The sequence below is a fragment of the Pelodiscus sinensis genome, chromosome 14 (genome assembly GCF_052426305.1).
Source record: "Pelodiscus sinensis isolate ZL-2025 chromosome 14, ASM5242630v1, whole genome shotgun sequence".
In the NCBI taxonomy this organism is placed as follows: domain Eukaryota; kingdom Metazoa; phylum Chordata; order Testudines; family Trionychidae; genus Pelodiscus; species Pelodiscus sinensis.
In genome coordinates, this window is record NC_143065.1 from 41,264,643 (window position 1) to 41,287,265 (window position 22,623).

General features: G+C 46.3%; 1 protein-coding gene across 1 annotated transcript in view; it reads right to left on the reverse strand.

Moving 5' to 3' along the window:
* The window catches only part of MEGF11 (multiple EGF like domains 11), a 479,353-nt gene that overhangs the window by 40,358 nt on the left and 416,372 nt on the right, over nucleotides 1-22,623 (reverse strand). The window contains exons 20-22 of the mRNA XM_075896878.2: nucleotides 17,878-18,006; nucleotides 17,527-17,760; nucleotides 8,772-8,890 (exon numbers count right to left, since the gene is read on the reverse strand). Of these exons, the coding sequence (XP_075752993.2) occupies nucleotides 8,772-8,890; nucleotides 17,527-17,760; nucleotides 17,878-18,006 (482 nt within the window). The remainder of the gene's footprint in view (nucleotides 1-8,771; nucleotides 8,891-17,526; nucleotides 17,761-17,877; nucleotides 18,007-22,623) is intronic.

The following is a 22,623-nucleotide window of genomic DNA, read 5'->3' on the forward strand; positions in this document are numbered from 1 at the left end:
ACAGTGGCTGGTGATTGGACATGCTTGCGTCTCAGCTGGTTCCTTTGTGTATCTGGCCTGCACTCACAGACAAGATAGGAGGCATTCTGTTTTTATTCAGCATTTTCTTTTTCTAACTCTAAAACCAGGAAAGCATTGACTGAGGCACCCATATGCCGGGCGCAGAGATGGTGCAGTCATAAAACAGACAAATGGCAATCAATCACTATAAAGCAGACAGCTTTGCAGCTAGGAGAGTAAGGATTAGGATGTGTTTTGGTAAATGTCAGTTTCACTGTACCCATGAACTGATGACAACATATTTCCACAGATAATCAAAATTCAGAAATGCTGCCTGAGGACTTATTAGAGTTCCATTTAAAGATATTTGCTTTGGTCATTCTGACATGCGATGCTTACAGTTCGTGGTTTTTCAGTGATGGGTGACAAAATAACTTTCATTAGATTAACTTCTGTTGGTGAGAGAGACAAGGTTTCGAGCTACACAGAGCTCTTCTTCAGGTCTCTGAGGGGTGAAGTGTTTCTAGGCATAAGAAAGAGAGCCCCAGCTACTTAACCTGGATTAGCCCTAAAGGGCAAATATGTAGCTCTTGCTAATTATAGAAGCTTCTATTATCTTTTGAAATTTAAAATTGTAGCTTGCTTGTTTATTCATGTTTATTTGCTTTAATCTGGTAAATAACTCTCATTTTCATTTCCCGTTTAAGGAATTTTTATATAGCTTATTATAGGATTGGCGACAAGTGTTTAGTTTGGCTTGAGATCAAAGGTGCAATTGAATTGAGGCTAGTAAGTAACTAGTCCTTTGGGACTGGGAGTAACCTGAATATTGCTGTGATTCTTGGTGTAAGGCACCATCTATCACAAAGGTATGCTCAGCTGGGTGGAAAGACAGATCGGGCTGTCTGTGACTGCATGTTAAGACAGGGCAGAGTTTCAGGAGGCCAGTAGCCTCTTACACCTGGCTGGTGAAGGGAGGGGGCAGAGGAATAAATCAGGGAATGGAAGTACTTCCCCATTCCCTCCTCCCCACTTTCCCAAAACTCTGCCCTTGATGTTAATGCTGTTATAATGACTGAGTAGTTTTCACTTGATAATTGGTTCATGAAATCTAAGTATAGAATTAACTGAAGTTGGTTTTCTAACATTTCTCCTCCCCCAAAAATTTTGCATAACTGTGAAAATTTAAAACCAAGAAAAATTTTAAAATGCTCTCTAAAAAAAACCCCTTATATAGTATGGACTGGTACAGCTTCAAAGACTCCAAAGTGCAGTTGTACCAGCTGAGCCTGGGCCGCCTTTTCTTTAAGACGGTGCAGTAGAAGCACCGTGTAAGGAATGATGATTCCTAATCCATCTGCACCATTTGGGTGACATTTGTTAAAGTCGCAGTTTCATTAAGAGCTTTGTTTTCCCAGAGTTTATAAATAGAGCTGGCAGAATAGGCTTTAAAAAAAATTTCTATGGATAATATTAACCTTCATTTAAAAAATTGTATTGATTGACATTTTCACAGCAGTGAAATGTTTTTCTTATAGTAAATTTTCCCAATGAAAAAAGCCTCACCTATAATCTTATATAAGGCTGAAAACTACTTCTCATCTGAGCAAAACTTCCACTGAGATCAATGAGAGTCTAGCCTGAGTATAAATATCACTATCTGGCTACATGCCAGACAGATCACTGGGACTATCTGGCCAACCATTTGCAATCTGACAAAGATGGAATTTTTTAAGAACTGGGAGGAGGTTCAGACAACACTTTAATGACAACAGGCATTGAGGCTCAAAAGGCAAAACTTTACAGCTGTTAAAATATGATTTGTCCACATCACATGTCAAAATGTATAAAGTAAATATCCTTAAATCAAACTCTAAGTTCTCAAACTTCATCTTTTTTACTTTGCCTATTGATACATTTTTAATCTTCATCAATGGAAGTATTTTTTGTTGGTTAGTTTAGGTCTGTACGATGATTGACTTTTACTGATATTCACTGATAAAAATCAAATCCTTCCAACCGGGTATATAACTCATTTTTTTTTTTGAGTAACTAACGGAAAATGGACATGAAAAGCTTTGGTCCAGAACTGATTGTTACAAAAATAAAATTGTTTTGGACCATTTCTCAGTTTTTACAAGATAGTAACTGTGTGGAGGCCCGATTATGCTATGGTAAGTTATTTTCTGCCAAGATGGAATATTCTTTTCATCTTCATAGTGGAACAGCTGATTTGGGAATTTGTTTTTCTTATAGTAAATTTTCCCAATGAAAAAAGCCTCACCTATAATCTTATATAAGGCTGAAAACTACTTCTCATCTGAGCAAAACTTCCACTGAGATCAATGAGAGTCTAGCCTGAGTATAAATATCACTATCTGGCTACATGCCAGACAGATCACTGGGACTATCTGGCCAACCATTTGCAATCTGACAAAGATGGAATTTTTTAAGAAGTTTTGGTCGGGTCTACACTAAAGGACAAAGTCAAATCAAGATACGCAACTCCAGCTACGTTAATTATGTAGCTGGAGTCAACGTACCTTGACTTGTGTTTCCCTGATGTTCCCACAGTGGGAGACCAATGATCCCACCAGCTTCTTTTACTCCTCGCAGGAGCAGGAGTGCCGACCACCAACAGGAACATGCTCTGAGTTCAATTTAGTGGGTCTTTACTAGACTCGCTAAATTGAATTCTGGAAGATCAATTGCAGGAGCATTGATTTTCCGCTTAGTGAAGACTTTGCCTTAGCATTAGTTAAGTACCTAAATTCCTTTAGGCACTGATCCTGCACCACAGATGCCAATGGGACTTTAGCTATTGATTTTAACAGCAGCAGAATCAAGCACTTAGATGCCTTTCACAGTCCCAGTCTAATGTAAAGTCTACACTAGACCTGGAAGCTTGGCTTAAGGTACTCAAATCTAGCTATGTAGAATACATAGCTGGAGTTGGCTTACCTTAAACCGAGCTTGGCACCATCCCCACAGCTACTGGGACTTTTCAGATTAGAAAAGAGAAGACTAAGAGGGGATATGATAGAGGTCTATACAATCATGACTGGCGTGGAAAAAGTGAATAAGGAAACATTATTTACTTGTTCCCATAACGTAAAAACTAGGGGTCACCAAATGAAATTAATAGGTAGGGGGTTTAAAACAAACTAAAGGCTTCACACAGCACATAGTTGGCCTGTGGAACTCCTTGCCAAAAGAGGATGTGAAGACCAGGACTTGAACAGGGTTCAAGAGAGAATTAGATAAATTCATGGAGGTTAAGGCCATCCATGGCTATCAGCTAGGACGGGTAGGAATGGTGTCCCTAACCTTTGTCAGAGGCTGAGAATGGGTGAGGGAGAGGGACTGCTTGATGATTCCCTGTTCTGTTCATTCCCTCTTGGGCATTTGGCATTGGCTACTGTCGGAAAACAAGATACTCGGTTAGACAGACCTTTGGTCTGACCCACTGTGGCCGTTCTTATGGGCAAATGCTCCTGTCAGCTTCCTTTACTCCTCACAGGAGCAGGACTACTGGCTGCTGGCAGGGGCGCCCTCTGAGTTCGATTTAGTGAGTCTTAACTAGACCCGCTAAATCGAACTCTGGAAGATCGATCACGGCAGTAGCAATCTCCCGTGGCATGAAGACAAGGCCTCCATACAAGCTGCAGAGGACCAAGTGAACACAAGACTGCTCTTCCACCTTTGCAACTTTCCTTCCTCTCTGGTAAAGTTAAGTTACAACTACTTTAATGAGGGTTTTTTTTTTTTTTTTTGGTGAACAAATTAATTTTAACTAGTTGGGTGTCTTGAGTCAGGCTGCTTCCAGCCCCCGCTGTTTTGGAATTTCTCATTTTATGTGAAGCTTTCGGTAGAACTTAGATATTGCGTTAAATAATTGCAGATAAATCAGGAACCCATGGCATTGAGGTTGCAGCAATTCACAGCACTAACTAACCCCGTGGATGGTCCCAGTGGAGCTCAATGGGAGGTTTTGGTGTTCAGCATATTTAACAATTAGAGGGTGGAGGGAAGGGGACTAAAAGGACCAACACCAATAGAGTTAAATGATCAACTTCAGTCATCCCTGCTGGAAAGTTCTGGCCCAGCAAATTTCATGGCACTGTTACAGCGAAGTCAATGGAGCTAATACCAGGGACAAACCTGATCCCAAACCAGCACCATTTGAATAATTATTCGGACTTGATACATACCAGCATCATGATTGGTGCCATATAAGACCCCAAAACAAACAGTCCCTGATTCAAGGAGCTCACAATTCAAAACACCAGTAGAGACAACACAAAGGGGGACATTCTACCCACACGGTAGCCAAAAGAAATATTGTTATTGATTTCAGTGGCAGCAGAATGTGACCTAAGTAACCCAGGGTATGTCTACACTACAGTGCTATTTCGAATTAACTTAATTCGAAATAGTTAAATCGAATTAAGCTAATTCGAAATAACACATCTATACAAAAAACCTATTTCAAAATAGCACATCCACACTGAGTGGACCTTGAACTGAAGTTAAGGCTGGCCAGAACCAGTGCCGGCAGGGCATCAGGTTAGGACTTAGTGTGTGGGGCTGCTGCCTGAGGCTAACTGAGCTCCGTGCTTAAAGGGACCCTACCCCCACCCTGGACAGACAGTTCTCTAGGTTCCCTGCTTGCTTGTCTACCTCGATGAGGGACAGCAAAGCAGTCCTGTCTTGGCGTGCCCTGAGTGACCGAACTCGGGACACCACAGCACTCAGCCACATGGAGCCAGAGCTGCCCCTGGACATGCTGGTGCATCTCGTGGGGTCGTTGCCATCAGCCCAGCTGCACTTGCTGCAGGCTGCCATCTGGGGAGTCCATCGGGGGGCTGTCAGGATCCAGGAGGCCCTGAGGGAGAGCGTCCACCCCAAGAAGCCCTCAGAGCCTCCCCGGTCCTCCTCACCGGGGGCTCGTGCCCCATTCCTCCCTCACATCCTTCCACTTACCCCTCCCTAGCCCCCCTTCCTGATGTCAAATAAAAGACACGTATGTTCAAAAATAGAAACTGGATGTATTGAACAAAACTGGGGGCTGGGAGATGAACCTCTGGGGAGACTGGGAAAAGGAGGTGGGAGAGGGGAAGAGAGAGGGTAGGAGAGGGGAGGGGGAAATCTGGGTGGAGGGAGCTGGAAGGGGGAAGCAAGGAGAAGAAGGGGGAGGGGAAGCTCAGGGCTCAGGGTTGGGGGTCTCGCCAGACCAACTTGGCTTTCATGCTAACCTGCTCCTGGGTTCGCATGTGGCCTTTGATGGCCAGGGTGGCAGCTATCCTGCCATAGACGGCCGCGTTCTTCCATCTAGTGCGGAGATCATGGAAGTTGGGGGCATCCCCCCCAAACCTGAATAAGGTCTATGATCTCCACCCTGGACCAGGAAGGCGCCCGCCTTCTCCAGCTCCTGTCAGGCTCCTGGGAGCTGGCAGACTGCTCCTGGGGAGTGGTGGAGGGCTGGCTGCCAGTGGCTTGCTGGCTCATGTTTTGGGGACACTGGGTCAGAGGCCCCGGTGGCCACTGCTGGCTCTGGGCTGGCAGGCTTGGAGCTGGCACAGGCACTGTGGCCAGGGTCTACCCCTTTAATGTCTCCGGGGCTGGGGGAGAGGAGAGTAAGTTTTCCTGGTTGTGCCCAGAGTGGCCACCAGAGCTCCCTGGGAAGGGCTGGAGGCCCCCTATTTCGACTTAAGTGTCTACCGTACTTAATTCAAAATAGCTATTTTGAATTTGGCATTACTCCTTGTAGAATGAGGTTTACCAAATTCGAAATAAGGGCTCCGCTATTTTGAATTCAATTCAATTCAATTCAATTCAATTCGAAATAGCGGTTTGCATGTATAGACACTATTAAAATTAATTCGAAATAAGGGCTGTTATTTTGAATGAACTTTGCAGTGTAGACATACCCCTGCAAGGACTTCGACTTGAAACTTCACTGATCGAAGGAAGATGATAACGTAGCGTAACCAGGTGTGCAATGGTCACACCCTGTACAGAGGCACAGAGGCTTTCCGGTTTCCCACCCTGGAGTCAGGAGCTAGGACCCTGCACATGGATGCAGAATTGTTCAGTGTTGGCAACCAGACTAGGCTGCGTGTCTCAAACTCACATTTCTCCCTTCAGGGCTAGTCGCACAATCTGCAAGGCCCAAGCAATTGCCCAGTTCCAGAAAGGATAAATCAGGATATAAGATGCCTACTCCACTCCCACCCTCCCGATCCTGCTGTTGGAGAAGGATGAGGAGGGCTCTAGCAATATTTCTGCTCTTTCTAGTTTCACCGTTGGAAAAGGAGACAGGCTGGTCTCTGTCTGAAGGTCTGGCTTGCAACATGGGGCTGGCCCACAAAAGAGGGTCACTAATGGCTACTTGCTTTGCTCCTGCTTAACACCCACCTTGATTCCCAGTCAGTCTGGCCAACCCCCTGATCTCCCTCCCGTTCAGTAGGACTGACTTGCTGCTGCTACAAGCTACTCTGAGTGGGGGGAAGTAGGGACAGAGTACAGGAACTGGGGGAGGAGAGGAAGCAGGTGAGAGGAGAGCACAGACAGGACACTGGTAAAGAGATCACAAGGGGATGGAAAAGACAATTAAGAGAGGGGACAACAGGGAGCAGGAAAGAGAGGGAAAAACAAGAGATTGTGTGTGGGAGGAAGGGAGAGGAGAGGAAAGGGGGAGTGGAGACAGAGTCCCAGCACTAGAGAGAAAAAGAGAGTTTCAAAGCTGAACCAAGATTTACATTTACCCACTGTCTTCTTCCTTACCTCTCCACCCAGGCTGCCCCTCTGCCCTCCAAACAGGACAGAACAGAACAGAACAGCTCCAGCTCAGTGTCTCTAGGCCTGCTGCCTCTTAGCACACAGGGAGCCTGGTTATAAAGCCACCATTCTCTGGTCTAGACACATTCAACCCCCCCCGGGAATGCCTGTCATTTCCTTCTCGCACTTTTTTGTGCTCTGTCCCTGGATCCATTGTGACCCCAGCCCGCACTGCAAACAGACACGCACTCCAGTACTAAATGTGCATCTTTCCCTGCAGAGAGCAGGGATGACATCGGGCACGCTCATTAGGAAATGAAAATCGTTAAGGCAGCCATGAGGGGATTTATTTGTCTAGAACACTGCAGAGAGGAGCAGCACAGGAGAGGCCAACCTGGCTAGCAGGATGCTGTAGTACAGTCTCATGAATAAGTAAGCTGGGGGGAGGGAGGGAGAGAGGGGACTAAAAGAAAACCAGGCCATGTATTTGGATAAGGACTCTACTAAAAATATAATCAAACACCGCAACAACCTTTTCAATGAGTGATTGACAGCGGGTGGGAAAGGAAAGGAAATGGTTTCCAATCTGGTCTAAAACTGTTTCTGGGTTTTATTCCCTCCCAGCAGCTGAATATTTTAAGAGGTGAGGTGACAGTAGAATTCACTGCGATTCTTTCTGAAGCATTAGCCGTGAAGGCTGGCATTCGCGAAGATGAGCCTCAATTTTGACAACTATTACCATTTGCACTTTCAATCTGGGGCGTGCAAAAGTGCACCGTGCAGTGCGAGGGTGGGGGGGAGTCTACAGGCAAAATAATGCACTAGTAACAAAAATCAATTCATCAATCCACTGAAAAGGCATTCCATTCTTTATATAGCTGCCTTAACTTTTCTCAGTGAAAACTGTGGGGCCACATTTTCTATCACATTGGAATGAGATTTGCTTTTAGTAGCCAGGAGGGAGAATGTGTGGAAGTATTTTGCATATCCTTTACAGAAGTATCACTCTTTTCCCCTTAATATTGCCTGGGTGACGTTCTGGTTAGAGGAGCTACATTTGGATCAGAATGACACAGACCAGAATATCATCACGTTTTGAGCAAACACCCCCACTTAAATCAATTACAGCTTTTTCTTAAGATGACCGATGGCTTGGGATGGCCCTACAGGAAGCGTTCTTCTCACCAATGAACAGTGTCTAAATATTATTTCCAAGATATCACCTTCTGAACCCCTTAATTACATGGGGTAGCACTTTTGTCTGCAAACAGTCCAACTGAAGTCCATGGGAATATGTTAAGAAGATACTACACAACTGCCGGGTATTATACTTGAGCTAAAACAACTCCGCCTGAGCAGCAGCAAGTATCAGCAGAGCCGCCGGCACTCCCTTAGAAAAGCACAATGCTCACCACAAGACTAGATAACGCCTTGCAACTTTCCTTTATGCCTGGGTATTCTGCACAGGGATCGGTCAGTTATGCAACCACCAGCGAAGTTACATGGCTGACTGCATTTATGGCTCATTAATTTCCTTTTGCCTTATGAAGAAGTGGCTATTTACATTTAAATAAATGACAGTCCAGCTATTTATTGATTTTCCCATGAAGCAAACTCAGATGGCTAAAATGTTGAGGTCTATTGTCCCATAGTTGCTCTTGCTGAAGTTCCAATTACCATGCACAGCGATCACGCAGATACACATATGGGACAGCAGACCTTTTTTGTGTAACTTATTCTGGCGTCTCAGAGGGGTAAACGTGTTAGCCTGTAACTTTAAAAACAACAAGCAGTCTTGTGGCACCTTAGAGACTAACAAATACTGTATATTATATCATGAGCTTCTGTGGGTAAAACCCACTTCATCAGATGAGCGTTAGGCTGGAGTGTTAGGATTCTTCCTTATTCAACTGTTAATCAAAAGGCATTACTTTGGTATATTTCCTTGAACTGATAAGAACATTGCTACAGTGGGGTGTGATAATATCTACCTTACTGGAGCTGTTTCCATCCAGATTATTGGTAAAGAAGCGTGAAGTCACACCACATGACAGGGTATGGTAGCTTGGATTGGAAAAGCAATGTACACTGCTGCTACCTTGAGATATATCTGGGAAGAGAACAAGTCATCACAAAATACTTTGGAAGCCATAAAGATACTTTGGAAGTTGCAAACGGGGAATACACTTTAGGGAAGATCAGGTTCCAGAAACTGATAAGCATATACTAGTAGATATAGCATAAATTTCCAGTCAGTTAAACTATCTTGTATAGTTTGACCTAAGGATGGTGGGGAGTTCTTTACCATTAACATACAAACAATTACAAATCAGCTACAAAAGCAAAATACTGAAGGAACACACAGTTTTATCTTTTTGAAGATCATAAATACAAAATAAAACTATTTTCTGGTAGACAAAGTGCATTATATTTTAAAGATGAAATGCAAAACTATGCAAGGTCAATCTATCATACACTGTCTTCTATAGATTAAACCACCTAGTTGTCAGTTAATGAAAAGAATCATTGAATTAACATTTAATTACCACCTTTTATTACAATAAGGGTATAATTTTAGAAAGAAGGGTCCTCTAAATGTCTGTACCAATGGGATAAATATATTTTCTATAACTCTTTGACCAAAGGCTTAAAGGAAGGAGTCTTGTACCACTGAAAAGCAAACATCAATAATTGTATTGGTGAGTTAAAGGCACATTTCTGTACTTCTTTTCTTAAGAACACACTCATTGTACAAAATATTTTACCAAGAAAAGCATGGTGCCTATATTGGCAGTTCTGTAAACACCAATCTGGATTTTTTTTCCACTTTAACAATACATTGTTGAAATGTGTCTTTGAATGTCGAGGAAAGGATGATAGGTTAGAAAGATTAAAAAAGAAACAGCACAACAGGCAAAGCCCTGCAAAAAGCAAACGGATTAGTTTTACAGACGTGCATACGGGAACATGTACTTTGCTCTGCTGACATCTTGTGGCGATCTAGTTTGCAAAGTATTCACTTGTCAAATGAATGTTTTCATCTGCATTGTGCACCTAACAGAAGTGCTAGGGCAGAGCACAGAGTAAAAAGGCCACACATGGACTTGCACCTTTGACCCATGCAAACGTAATCAGTTCTTGTTGCCGGATCTCCCAAAGCAATGTAGGGAGCGCTGGACAGCAGCAAATAGACTTTGACTGCAATACAGAGCTGAGTTATTGCATTCAATGTGATGCAACCTTTTAGTTTCAGGTATTTTTGTGAACTGATTGGCAACAAAGTACATCACACAGAGTATTGTGAGTCCAGGCCTGAAGGATTAAAGTTGATGTACTTACATAGCGTCACACCTTACACAGTGTTTTGTTTACAAATCTTTGTATCTAACATCCACCAGCTAGGATCTGTGCATTTGTGTTTAATCATAGCACTCCAATACCTAGCCTCTTTTCTCTAAGCACTCTGGACAGCCCAGGGAGCGATAGAAGCATCTAAATACGTAGACAGACAGATGCACAATGAATATTCAGTATGGACAAGGCCACACACTGCAGGGGACAGGGCAATGAGAAGGAATGCCAGGACCTTGCCATCTCTTCGGACTGGGAGGGGGGGGAACTTTTTTTGGGTTGGGGGCCGCTGACCCACAGAAAAAATCAGTTGGGGGCCACACACGAGCGAGAAGCAAAAACCCTCCCCAAAAACAAAACAACAAAAAAATAAAAATCTCTCACTGACAAGGCCCCCAGCTAGAAGGAGAAAGACACTCCACACATTCTCCTCACACACCAGAGCCTACAGGGCCCAGGCTAGTAGACTTTGTGTGCTCCAGCCCCACGGGGGGACGGTGGGGGAGCAGGAGCCAGGCAAGAGGGGGGCTGCATCTGACCCCCGGGCCTTAGGTTCCCCACCCCTGTTTTAGGACTATAACTCAGTGGCATTTACAATTCAGTGTCACTAGGCACAGCCCCCACCGCACGATTGCAAACGAGAACCGCGACTGGAACACACGTGTGGCAGCCATGACGTGCGCTTCAGAAATACGGTCGTTTTAACCCAGCCTCGAACCTGCTTTGCTGAGAGGCTGGATGCTCCCCAAGATATGTAGGTCCCCCCACTCTCTAAAGACAGAGCTTTCACCTCGGCAGTCTCTGCAAAAGATCAGATGGGGCAGCACCCTTTAGAGCTTCACAGAAGTACGTGTCAGTTTTGAGTACGATGCAGTTCAGTACAGAGTTGGAGCCATAATCTCCTGTCCCACAAATCGATGAAACCAGCAGAGTCATATGGACAAGTAACCTTCCCTGTTCTCCATGATGCCCTTTCTCTTATCGACAGAAGAATCAGCAGCTAAAAAGCAGCTGACAGAAAGCGTGGCCAGGCTAGATTAAGGACTGCGAGATACATACATGAGTCTGACTCTCCAAAATCCTTTTCTTCCTTCACTGCTGGTGCTGCCACATACCCAGGACAACTTCTATGCAATTCCACTAAGTGGCTGCGTCAGCTGATTCACCTTGATCACCTCAGTCCAACTTCGACACATTTGCTCCCGAAGCACTAATAAATGCTGCCTGAACACACTTCTAGAGCAGATCAACTGCTGTCCCCACTGGAAAACAACCTCTCTCGGGCTGGGCCTGTGTCCGTGCCAAATGGCGAGCAAAGGATTTATATTTATATATGTATAATTCATATTCAGTAAATTATATATATAAAAGGTTCAGATTAAACCGCTCTAATCTGGAACTCTCTGGTCTGGCAACATCTGTGGTCCAGCGTGATTTTAGTTAGCTGGATGGCTACTTATCACGAGTGCGGCCAAGTTTCCCGCTGTCCCATAAAGTTTTTTTACAGCCCCCAGTCCTGGCTGCCAGTGTTCTGTACTGTTATTTAGCTCTAATTTACCCCTCAATGTCTTCTAAGAGCCCAGTGAGAAGTGGAAGGGTTGGTGATGCTGCTAGACAATATCGACCTCCCGTGGTTTGGCAAATTCTCTGGTTTGGCACCGGTAGGGTCCCGAGGGTGCCAGACTAGAGAGGTTCAATCCATAAGAGTTAAACCCAGGAATACTAGTATGGAAGGATCTATCCTGCCAAGGGGCCATGAAGCTGGCTTCTCATCCTTGTGAGAGTTCGGGGGCTCCACTCTGCAAGATGCTGAGCATTCCAGTGCAAACACAGGAAAGCACGTAAGCACCTTTCCAAAGCTCCTGACAGACTCACAAAAGCTTGGATGGTGGCCTGTGTGTTCACCACCTAGCAGGATCAACACCCACCCCACCCCCAGGCTTCAGTGGGACTCTGTGAAAGCATAAAGTCTTGGTGACAACACTGGGACAGCAGAAGAACACCAGGCTTTGCCCACACAGATTCCCCCGTGGAATCAGGCCAAATAACTCAACCTGAGCCCATGGAAGTCGGGCACGTAGTCGACGAGTCCCTCGATTAGTCGCTCCCCCCACCCTTGCTGCCTCTATCAGACAGAGGCAGCGAGAGGGTGGAGCAGGAACCGGTGCTGGGTGGAGCCAGCTTAAAAGCTGGTGCCCTCCAGCACTGTCTCCCCGGGGAGCAGGGGTATAGTGGAGACCAGATGCAAGCCGGGAATCAGCTGACTCCTGGCTCACACCCAGTCCCAGATGCTGCACCTCTGCTTTTTAAAGATATTAAGAGCCTGCTGGTTCTTAACACATTTAAAAGGCTGGTGCACAGCAGGGAGGGGAAGGGGAAACCCAGTGCAAGCTGGGAATCAGCTGGCTGGCTCGCATCGGATCCCCCCACTGCACTTCAGCCTTTTAAATGTATTAACAGCCTGCCAGATCTTAATACATTTAAAAGGCAGAGCCGCAGTGGGGTTAGCTTCCAGGGCCAGGAGCTAACTCCGCTGCGACTCCCTTGCTTAGCGACTGACTAATCGATGGAAATTCCATCGACTAGTCGATTAGCTGATTACATTTAACATCCCTAGTTGGAAGAGAGTATATCGTTCTCATCTTTGGGAGCACAGCCTTGTTTATAAGTTCCGGGGGAACTTCTGCTTTCAGATCCACGTAATGCAGTGTAGCTCCACTATTTTGTTCTCCCTGCCAGGGATGGCTCTCTCTCCCATTGTTAGCCATGCAGATTTGAGAGCAGAGAGTCTCTATTTTACTGCCACATTTTTTGTCCACAGACACAAAATAATCCAAGGCTTGTCTCTGGGGCTCTCTGTTTTAGCGTCTCTACTACTATGGATTTTTGGCCTCATAAATACTTAAAAGCCAAAGCCCTAACTGTCCTTGAGAAGTGAAATCATGTTTGACTTTGGTTACTCTACATCATTGGGCTGCAGGGACAGACTCCAGGCATGGGAGCAGCACTAGGCCACAAAAGGGAACGGCTGAAATAAAGGTCTCACCATCGCCCTTTGTGCACAGCCCAGGGGATAACCATGTTGCGGAGCTCACCGACGGAGTCCTTAGTCAGCCAAATTCCCACTTACGTCCCTGGACATGGAAGCTTCATGTTTCCTGGCAGCATCGCTATGGCTAGTTAAGAAACTGCTCCATAGAATCATAGAACTGGAAGGGACCTCGAGAGGTCATCGAGTCCAGTCCCCTGCCCTCACGGCAGGACCAAGCACCCTCGTGAAGATCATCCCCGAGAGATGTTTATCTAACCTGCTCTAAATATCTCCAATGACGGAGATTCCACCACCTCCCTAGGCAATTTATTCTAGGGTTTAACCATCCTGACAGTTAGAAAGTTTCTCCTAATGCCCAACCTAAACCTCCCTTGCTGCAATTTAAGCCCCTTGCTTCTTGTCCTAGCCTCAGAGGCCAAGGAGAACAATTATTCTCCTTTCTCATTACACCCTTTTAAGTACTTGAAAGCTGCTATCATGTCCCTTCTCAGTCTTTTTTTCCCCAAAACTAAACAAGCCCAATTCTTTCAGTTTTCCCTCGTAGCTCATGTTTTCTAGACCTTTATTCATTTTTGTTGCTCTTCTCTGGACCATCTCCAATTTCTCCACATCTTTCTTGAAATGCGGTGCTCAGAACTGGATACAATACTCCAACTGAGGTCACGCAGGTGAGGAGGACTAGAGAGACACTGTCGGTACCCAGCAGTGGGTAAGAAATGCTCTGATACTCTTGTGCCCTCAATCCATGTACAGAATCCCAGTGTCAGCCTGAGGTGTATGTGATGTAGGTAGTGGCACTGGCATCCTCCCTCACGGTTCACTGCCCCCTTCCCACCACATACCCCCCCGCCCTCCAGTCAGACTGCCAGCCTATCTGTGCTCCGGTATGAACCTCTAGATCCCTATTTCCTTCTCAGTGCTCCATCCCCTGGCACTCTTGTCTATAAAAGGAGCTGCTGAGCATCCCCAGCTGGTGAGGGAGAGGATCGAGGAGTTAGACAGGCAGAACACAGCTGAGGGGCCCAGTCGTAATTGGTCAGGGAGTTTCATGGAGTCGCCACGTGTTCCTTCACAGAACCCTATGAAAATGAAGGCCAGCTCGGCAGAACTGGTTTTGACGCTACTAGGCAATTTGCACTAAGAGAGCCGGCAGAACAGCCAGGTCAGGCAGCCTGGTGTACCTGCCTACCCACACACAGAGACCAGGGAGGGAGGGGAGGATGTTCTTGTGACCCTGGAGAAAAGGGTTGGTTGACCCAGCTTAGTTGCTGGTTCCTGAGCAACAACCTTTCTATTGTCAAAAAGACACGGAAGGAGAAGTTAACCAACCAAACAAACCCAGATCAAAATCCCAGCTCCAGCTTCCCCCTGGCAGGGTGAGCCGAACCCCAGTAGTTCCTACCTGGAACAACACAGAGCTGGCACATCAGCCTGACACTGGGCCATCCTGGAGCAGGGCACGACAGTCACATGAAAGAGGATTTATTTTCTATCCTTGCACCAGGCCCTGAAGGTATCCCGGATGCTGCAGCATGTGGAAGATGTAGAGCTCACATATTTGTGCAGCTACCTGGAAGTCACCCGTCTCGATGACCCTTCCCTCTACATGTGCATCTGTTCCAGAGCTAGGCCAACAAGACTGGGGCATCCCGTGTGGCAGGATGGAAGGTTACAAGTCAGGCAGGAGATGAAGAACGTGATGTAAAAAGATTTAGCAGCATGGGAAAGCAAGGCTGCCTCGGTGAGTCCCGGCTACAACAATCATTATGGCTCTGTCTGCGTGGCACGGACAGAAGACCTGTCTGCATGGCGTCACTTCCAGGGGTGAGGGAGGGACTGTCCACTCCCAGCACTAGCAGGTCTTTTGACTTGATGAGGAACGTCAGACAAGGAGGTCATCAGGTTTCACCGACGAGTTCTCCACTGGCAGCAAATCAAAAGAGCAAAGGTGCAATTCTCACTCCCTTGGCTGGCTGGACTGACTCTGCCCAGCAATTCAAAACTTGAGCAATATTTCTCTATTATCCAGTCTGCCACTGGAAAAGATGTGGGTGCCATTCAATATATTCAGTGGAGTAAACCTCATACACACATTAATAACAAGCCAGCCGGAAAGAAAAGGAATGTCTGAGAGATCAGAGCATTCCTCTCCACTTAGGACAGGACTGACTGGCTTTGACACCACACCTATGCCCCGTGAGCCCCACTGTTGCCACATTTGTCTCGCTGGGGATTCAGAGCTTGGCTCTTCTCATCCTGGTAAAGGGGCAAATTGCACGCCAAGCTGCTCGTCTCGGACAGAGGAGTCCTCTATGACCAGTGTTCCACGTTATGTTCTACCTAAGTCGGCCGCTGCGAAAGAGATGTGATGAAAACCAAACCCCAGAGGTAGGGAGAGGGGCTCCAAGAACTACTGTGGGTGGATTTTGCCTTGTAGCAAAACCAGGTGAGGAAGCCAAGTGGGCCAGAAAAGAGCTCAGACCGAGAGGATGCGAAGCCAAAGTCGGGGATGCTGCATCTCGTTTCTTCTCATCGTTGGGGTTTAGACTAGATGACCCCCCTTCTCACCCTATGATTCTACAATGGCAAAGCATGCACATGACATCAGAACCAAAATTGTGAGGCCTTTGCAGAACCCAGCGCCTGAACACATCCCGGTTGTGAATGAGTCTGACCAGGTCATGCTTCATTGCACATGGAGAGGTTTCCTTCTGTGTCTTGCATACACAGTGATGTCCACAAAATGGCAGCCATTCGCAGCCAAAAGAATTCCTTCTGCACAGGGCATGACTTATCCATGGAGCCTTGCTGGTGACAGCAAGTCAAACACAGCCACGAGTGACAGGACAACAAGTGCCTTTCATCTATCTAGAGGAAAAAGAAGGCAATGCAGGACTGGAGAAAACACGCATGCGAGAGCTATCTCCACCAGTTCCAGAAGCCTCCGTTCACCTCAGGAGCAGGAACGCCAGCCTCTCAGCCATGTAAGGGACAAACCACAGCTAGAGGGCTACTGCTGACAGGGAACTCCCTACTAAGTACAGATGACAGGATACAAGACTGGGGGACAAACTCCCAGCAGAGAATTCACTATGAAGCATCCTACTCAAGGGGTATGTCTACACTACCACCCTAGTTCAAACTAGGGTGGTTAATGTAGGCAACCGGAGTTGCAAATGAAGCCCGGGATTTGAATTTCCCGGGCTTCATTTGCATATTGCCGGGCGCCGCCATTTTTAAATGTCCGCTAGTTCGGACTCCGTGCCCGCGGCTACACGAGGCACGAACTAGGTAGTTCGGATTAGGCTTCCTATTCCGAACTACCGTTACTCCTCGTGGAACAAGGGGCGGTGGAGAAGAAGGTGTCACTGGGTGGGAGGGGGGCAAATCTTCCCTTCCAAAGTAGAAGATGCCACTGTCAGATAAAATCCTGCAGTTATTACAGTCATCCTGTTCTTCACTACATCCTGTAGCTGCTCACATGGGAAATGCCTGTTGACTTCAGCGGGGAATGCAGCCCGTATATGACAGGGGTGGGCAAGAGAGCCTCTCTGGGCTGGATTCGGCCTGCCAAGTGGGTTGATCTAGCCTGTGGAGACCCTGCCACTCCTCCATGCCCAGGCCAGTCAGGGCCTCCTCCTCCACCAAAGGCATGCGGTGCTTAGAGTGAACCGCCAGCTGGCATTTCACTCTAAGTGCCACACGCCACTTGCAGGGCCGGGCGGGGAGCAAGAGACTTTGTGCGCTCCCCCACCCCCACACCCTGATTGACCTGGGAGCAGGGGGGAGCACACAAAGTCTCTCCTGCCGCCAGGTGCCTAGAGGGAATCGCCGGCTGTTCAGAACAGCTGGTGGTTCTCTCTGGGGGGGCGGCAGGGGTAAAGACTTCATGAGCTCCCCCACCTCCAGGCCAATCAGGGTCTGTGGGCAGGGAAGCATGGAAATGTCCTGGCCCCGCCCCTTTCGTGTGAGGCCCCGCCCCTTCAAGGACAGCTTGGGGCCACTTCAAAAATTGTGAAGCAGCCCCCCCCATCTAAAACGATTGCCCACCCCTGCTGTAAAAGCTGCAGGATTGAGCCCTCTCTATTTACCACTGCGCACACGTGCCATGGTTCCTAGCACTATCCTGTAGTCATTTTTCCATACGCTAGCCAGTTGATATCACCTGTGTTTTAGGTGTGCCCCCCAAAACCCTGGCTAGTGTAAAAACCCACAGCCTTTGGGGGAAGTATATCAGTACAATTATTCCACAGACCAACGGCTGCATATTGTACACAACAAACTCATTTTTCCAACCAAGAGTAATGTGAATCTCCAGTTGATTAACATAAAAAGACCCTTACCAGAAAGTGAGTAATCTGTATTAGTCATCCTCATGGCTGGAGTGTAAGATACACTTGGCATGTCGTGCCCCTTTTCCTTCTGTTTCCGTCGATACCACACAAACAGTGCCAGCAAAACCATAATAATTAGAAGGAGAATAATAATTCCAATGATTGCTCCCACAGAGTGCCTCTCTGATCCGAGAGCGGGGCTAATTTTAGTATAGGGATTTAATTCTTCCATCATGAGAGCCGCTGTTAAAAATAAATCACAACATTCTGTAAATGGAATGGCACAATTCATATCTGAAGGTCTGTTTTTTTAAAGACGTACATCTTTTTTTTTTTAAAGGGCACAGAATTTCATCGTACCTTGATCACACCGGATTCCTTTGAAGCCTGAACTACAGTAGCATGTACCAGTGACATGATCGCATGTAGCGTTATTCATGCATTCGCATAGCTGTTTGCAACCGTATCCAAACGATCCAGGTGGACACTCTGTCAATTTAAATAAAAGGATTGGAGAGAAATGTATTACTTTTCTCAAGAAAGGGGGAAAATCTGAGCTTGGTGTCAATGGGGCTAGGAGTTCACCCATAGCATTCAAATTAATATTTTAATCCAGGAGGTAAATATACTTTATTTATTGTTCCCTGGTACAATGTTACCTTTCTATCAACCCATTGCTTCTTGTCTTTTACTGTGGATTGTAAGGTCTTTGGGGGCAGGGTCTGTCTTTTTGTTGTGTGTTTGTACAGCACCTAGATCAATGGGACTTGGGTACTCATCTAGGGCTCCTAGGAGCTGTGCTAACACAAATAAACAACAACAATAATACCTTGGGGTGCTATTTATTGGGTTTTAATTTTCCTTCCAGTCTGATGGGATGTCATGGGGACAAAATCTACAGGGTCCTACAAAAATGAAAAAACCTCCCTAACAATTACAGTAAATGACTACAGCATTTAACAGAGAATGGAGGTCCATTCTACAGAATTTCAGAAGATATTTAAAAATTCTAGACAGAGGTTATAAATCTCCATTACGTGCTGTCGAACTTTTCCAGATGGGTTGGAAATGGTAATTTTTAATGTATATTTATAAGACTCCAATAGATTTTTACTAAAAGACCACATCCATTCATAATTACCTCCACTAATACCGAGAGAGAGACATAATTGTGCAGATAGAATTACAAAACTGAGCCTCTGAATGGTTTGGTTAGCTCTGCTTATATGATATTAGACTTCCTGTATTTCTATCACAGACAAAATGATTGAATGTCTAACTGAGAAATTTATTCATACAATTACCATGATGGCCTATTACAATAAATCTGTAGGCAGCTTATTATGCTTCTTCAGGCAACATTCAATAACAAATTGAAAGAAAGCCCGTAAACAAGTTCTGGCAACTCCTATTACTTTCTATAGAGAAGGTGCTTTATTGAATACATATACAACTGCTATGTTTCTTTATAATAAATGCTACTGGTTTTAAGCTACGACTTCCTACATTTTACTATGAACAAGTGACACAGCATGATGACACCTTCCCAAGTCAACTCTAGATAAGTCACTTCTTGTAGACAAACATTAATATTAAGTAGTGAAAATTTGCCAATATCTGCATAAGGATTTGTAATATTTAATAAGCAGTAAGACTCTCTCTCTCTCTCTCTCTCTCTCTCTCTCTCTCTCTCATGATGCATGCAAACTCCTAGATGAAAAAAATTGTTTAATTAGTGCGCAGTCTGATACCAACCCAATGATTAAGTTTTCAGAGTGAGGTACAAAAAAGGTTCTTTGATTTGTATGCTCCCATTATTATGACTAACCTCAGTGAGGTTCCAAGAAAATCTAGCCTTTCATAAGGAAATCAAGAATGTTGAGAGTTATATAGTAAATATATATATAAAAGAAGATGTGGGAAGCATTAGGTTTCAGGGCATAAGGCACACTCCAGTTAATGGGGAAGGAAGCTTTCAGAAGGCAAGTTATCCCCATTAACGCCAATTGCATCTTCCTCTGCTACATTTGGTACTTGCCACCACTGATGACAATATGCTGGACTGTTTCGGTAGGGCATTTCTGATGTGCTTATGTTCCTATTGCACACACAGTTGCAATAAGTGTGAATGCAAATGGACAACATGCTAATTAGCCTCTTGTATGCCATCTGAGTGTACCGAACAAACCAGTTACACAGACACACATGTTCTTGCGTGGACACGCAGGCAAACATATTAATGCATCTCATCAACATATGCACAGACATTCAGAAGGATGAATGTAAGAACATATTCTTAGAAGCTCTTGGGGTATGTCTACACTACCCCGCTAGTTCGAACTAGCGGGGTAATGTATGCATACCGAACGTGCAAATGAAGCCCGGGATTTGAATTTCCCAGGCTTTATTTGCATAAGCCGGCCGGCGCCATTTTTAAATGCCGGCTTGTTCGAACCCCATGCCGCGCGGCTACACATAGTTCGGAATGGCTAGCTAGTTCGAACTATCTAGCCCGTGCCGCGTGTAGCCGCGCGGCACGGGGTTCGAACAAGCCGGCATTTAAAAATGGCGCTGGCCGGCTTATGCAAATAAAGCCCGGGAAATTCAAATCCCAGGCTTCATTTGCACGTTCGGTATACATACATTACCCCGCTAGTTCGAACTAGCGGGGTAGTGTAGACATACCCTTGGGTATTATTTTCTAGGATTTTATTGCCATTCTGGCAGAAATCACCTGAGGAAGAGCTCTGTGCAAACTCAAAAGCTTGTTTCTTTCACCCACAGAAGCTGGTCCAATAAAAGATAATGCCCCATCCTCTTTGTTTCTACAATATCAGCTAGGCACATATCGGCTTGCAAAAGTAACCCACCTGGCATTTCAAAGCAGCAGCGCCACACTGAGCCTGAGATAAGCTGGGGACTCCCCAGCTGACCCCAGGCTCTGTATGGCACTGCCACTTTTAAGTACTCCTCTCTTCTCCCCACCCCTTCCTGCCTCTACCTGATAGAGGCAGCAAGGGGGAGGGGAGGAGTGACTAGTCGACTATCCGATAAGCATTTGGACTAGTCCTTTACATCCCTAGTGGATACAAGTGGGAGCGTGTCCAGGATTTGAATCTAGGAACTCTGGAATTTAGAGCAGGAGCTGTGATAGCTCAAGCTATAGAGCCAGCTGGCTCTCAGTTTAAGCTGTAGAGCTCCCTTGTTCTTATCTTTCACTGTAAATGGTCTAAGGCAGTGGTCCCCAACGTTGCGTGGCTGCTGGGCGCCCGGGGGCAGAGTCACTCACGTGCCGGGCACACGGGGGTGGGGCCACACATGCGCCGTGCACCCGGGGGCGGGGCCACCCACGAGCCATGCGCCCGCGTGCCCGGGGCAGGGTCCAGCAACGCACCCCGGGCCAGCACCGCACATGGGCCGCACGCCCGGGGCCGCCCACGAGCCACGCGCCCCAGGCCGGCACCGCACATGTGCCCTGGGGCCGGGGCTGGGGCCGCCCACGCGCCCCGGGCCGGCCCTGCGCATGTGCCGCGCGCCCAGGAGAGGAGCCGCCCATGCGTCCCGCACCTGGAGCCGGCACCATGCATGTGCCGCACGCCGGGGGCGGGGCCAGCCCAGATGTTTCGGCGGGCGCACACAAATCCCCCGGTGGGTGCCATGGCGCCCGCGGGCACCGCGTTGGGGATCACTGGTCTGAGGGCCACTACATGGGACAGTGAACCACACCCACTCGGTGTGTGGGTTACACAAACAAAGAAAGCTATTGGACTAACATCATGTGAGAGGAGCTGGATTTCATTCTAAATTTTGAATTCAAAATAAGTGTGTGGGAATTCTCTTTTGATTTCTTTTACGAGATAAATGGGTAATTATTCAATTACCACACATGAAGTAACCAATGCGCTATTCTTTGTTGTCAGAAGTTGTTGGGCCCTTGGTATTTATTAAACATGCCAGGGAGAAACTGACAGTAATTACAATCACAAACGCCAGCATCTTTGAAAAGCAATTGAGTTCCATTGTTAAACACTCACTCACTACTTTAGTTAAATGCCCATCTGTCCAGAAATGCCAGGCACTTGCTTGAGCGACTGGGAAGAAGCTATTGCCTGTCTGATCTATTTTCACTGTAAAAGCAAAACTTTCCCTAAGTTTACACCAAGCAGAAATAACAACAGCAAGAACAATGTAATGTGTAAATGCTCCAGACTCAGTCAGAGGCTTGCTGATTCAGAGTAAGGAGCAAATTTCCTCTCCGAAAGTCATTTGGATCTGGGGTCCAAGCACATGGGAGTAAGTGGGGCCACTTCCCTGGTTGGCACCTTCCTGGAAAGGTGGGCAGGAAGAGGAAAGAAGAGGGCAGAGCAGCATTGCTCCTTCCCACACAGAGCTCAAGAATAATTGAGTGGTCAAGTTCCTGCTGGCAAGAATATACGCCAGGAATAAATTACTAATCTGTGGAAGCAAGGAGGAAGCAGGGAAGGATTTGTTACTCAGGGCATATCTATACTAGTGTGGAAGAAAACATTGTCCTCACTCTGAGTTTGTAAGCAACAAGTAGCAAGAGGCAGTTTTATTACGAGCTGCAGCAAGGGAAAAACTGGTTCGGACAGGGGGGGGAGTCCCCCCCCTCACCGAGGCAGATCTTCGAATACAAGCAATTATGAAGCAGTATATACTGTCTATTAAATATAATAACAATAACAATTAGTCTCCTTCCCATTACAAACACCAATGGCTAACAGTTATTTAGTTCCACCCAGATGCTTCTTATCTCAAGGTCCATACCAGAGTCAGCGTTCTATCCTTATCTCCGTATGGAGGCGAGAGGCAAAGGCAGCGTCTAATTACAGATCTCGCGTTGTCAGGCCACAGACTTAGCCTGACTCTTGCTCTCTTGTTAACAAGACCAAGATGGCTGCACACAAATTCCCTTATTCCCTTTTCCTGCCTCCACACTAGGAAATTATTTCGAAATAACTAAATTCAACTTAATTACTCCCGATTTTACAAAATTGAAATAACATGTCCCCACTCGCAGAAGCCTCGAAATTAGTCCAAGGCAGGCTCCGTTAACGTGGACGCGCTACCTCGGAGTTACAGCCG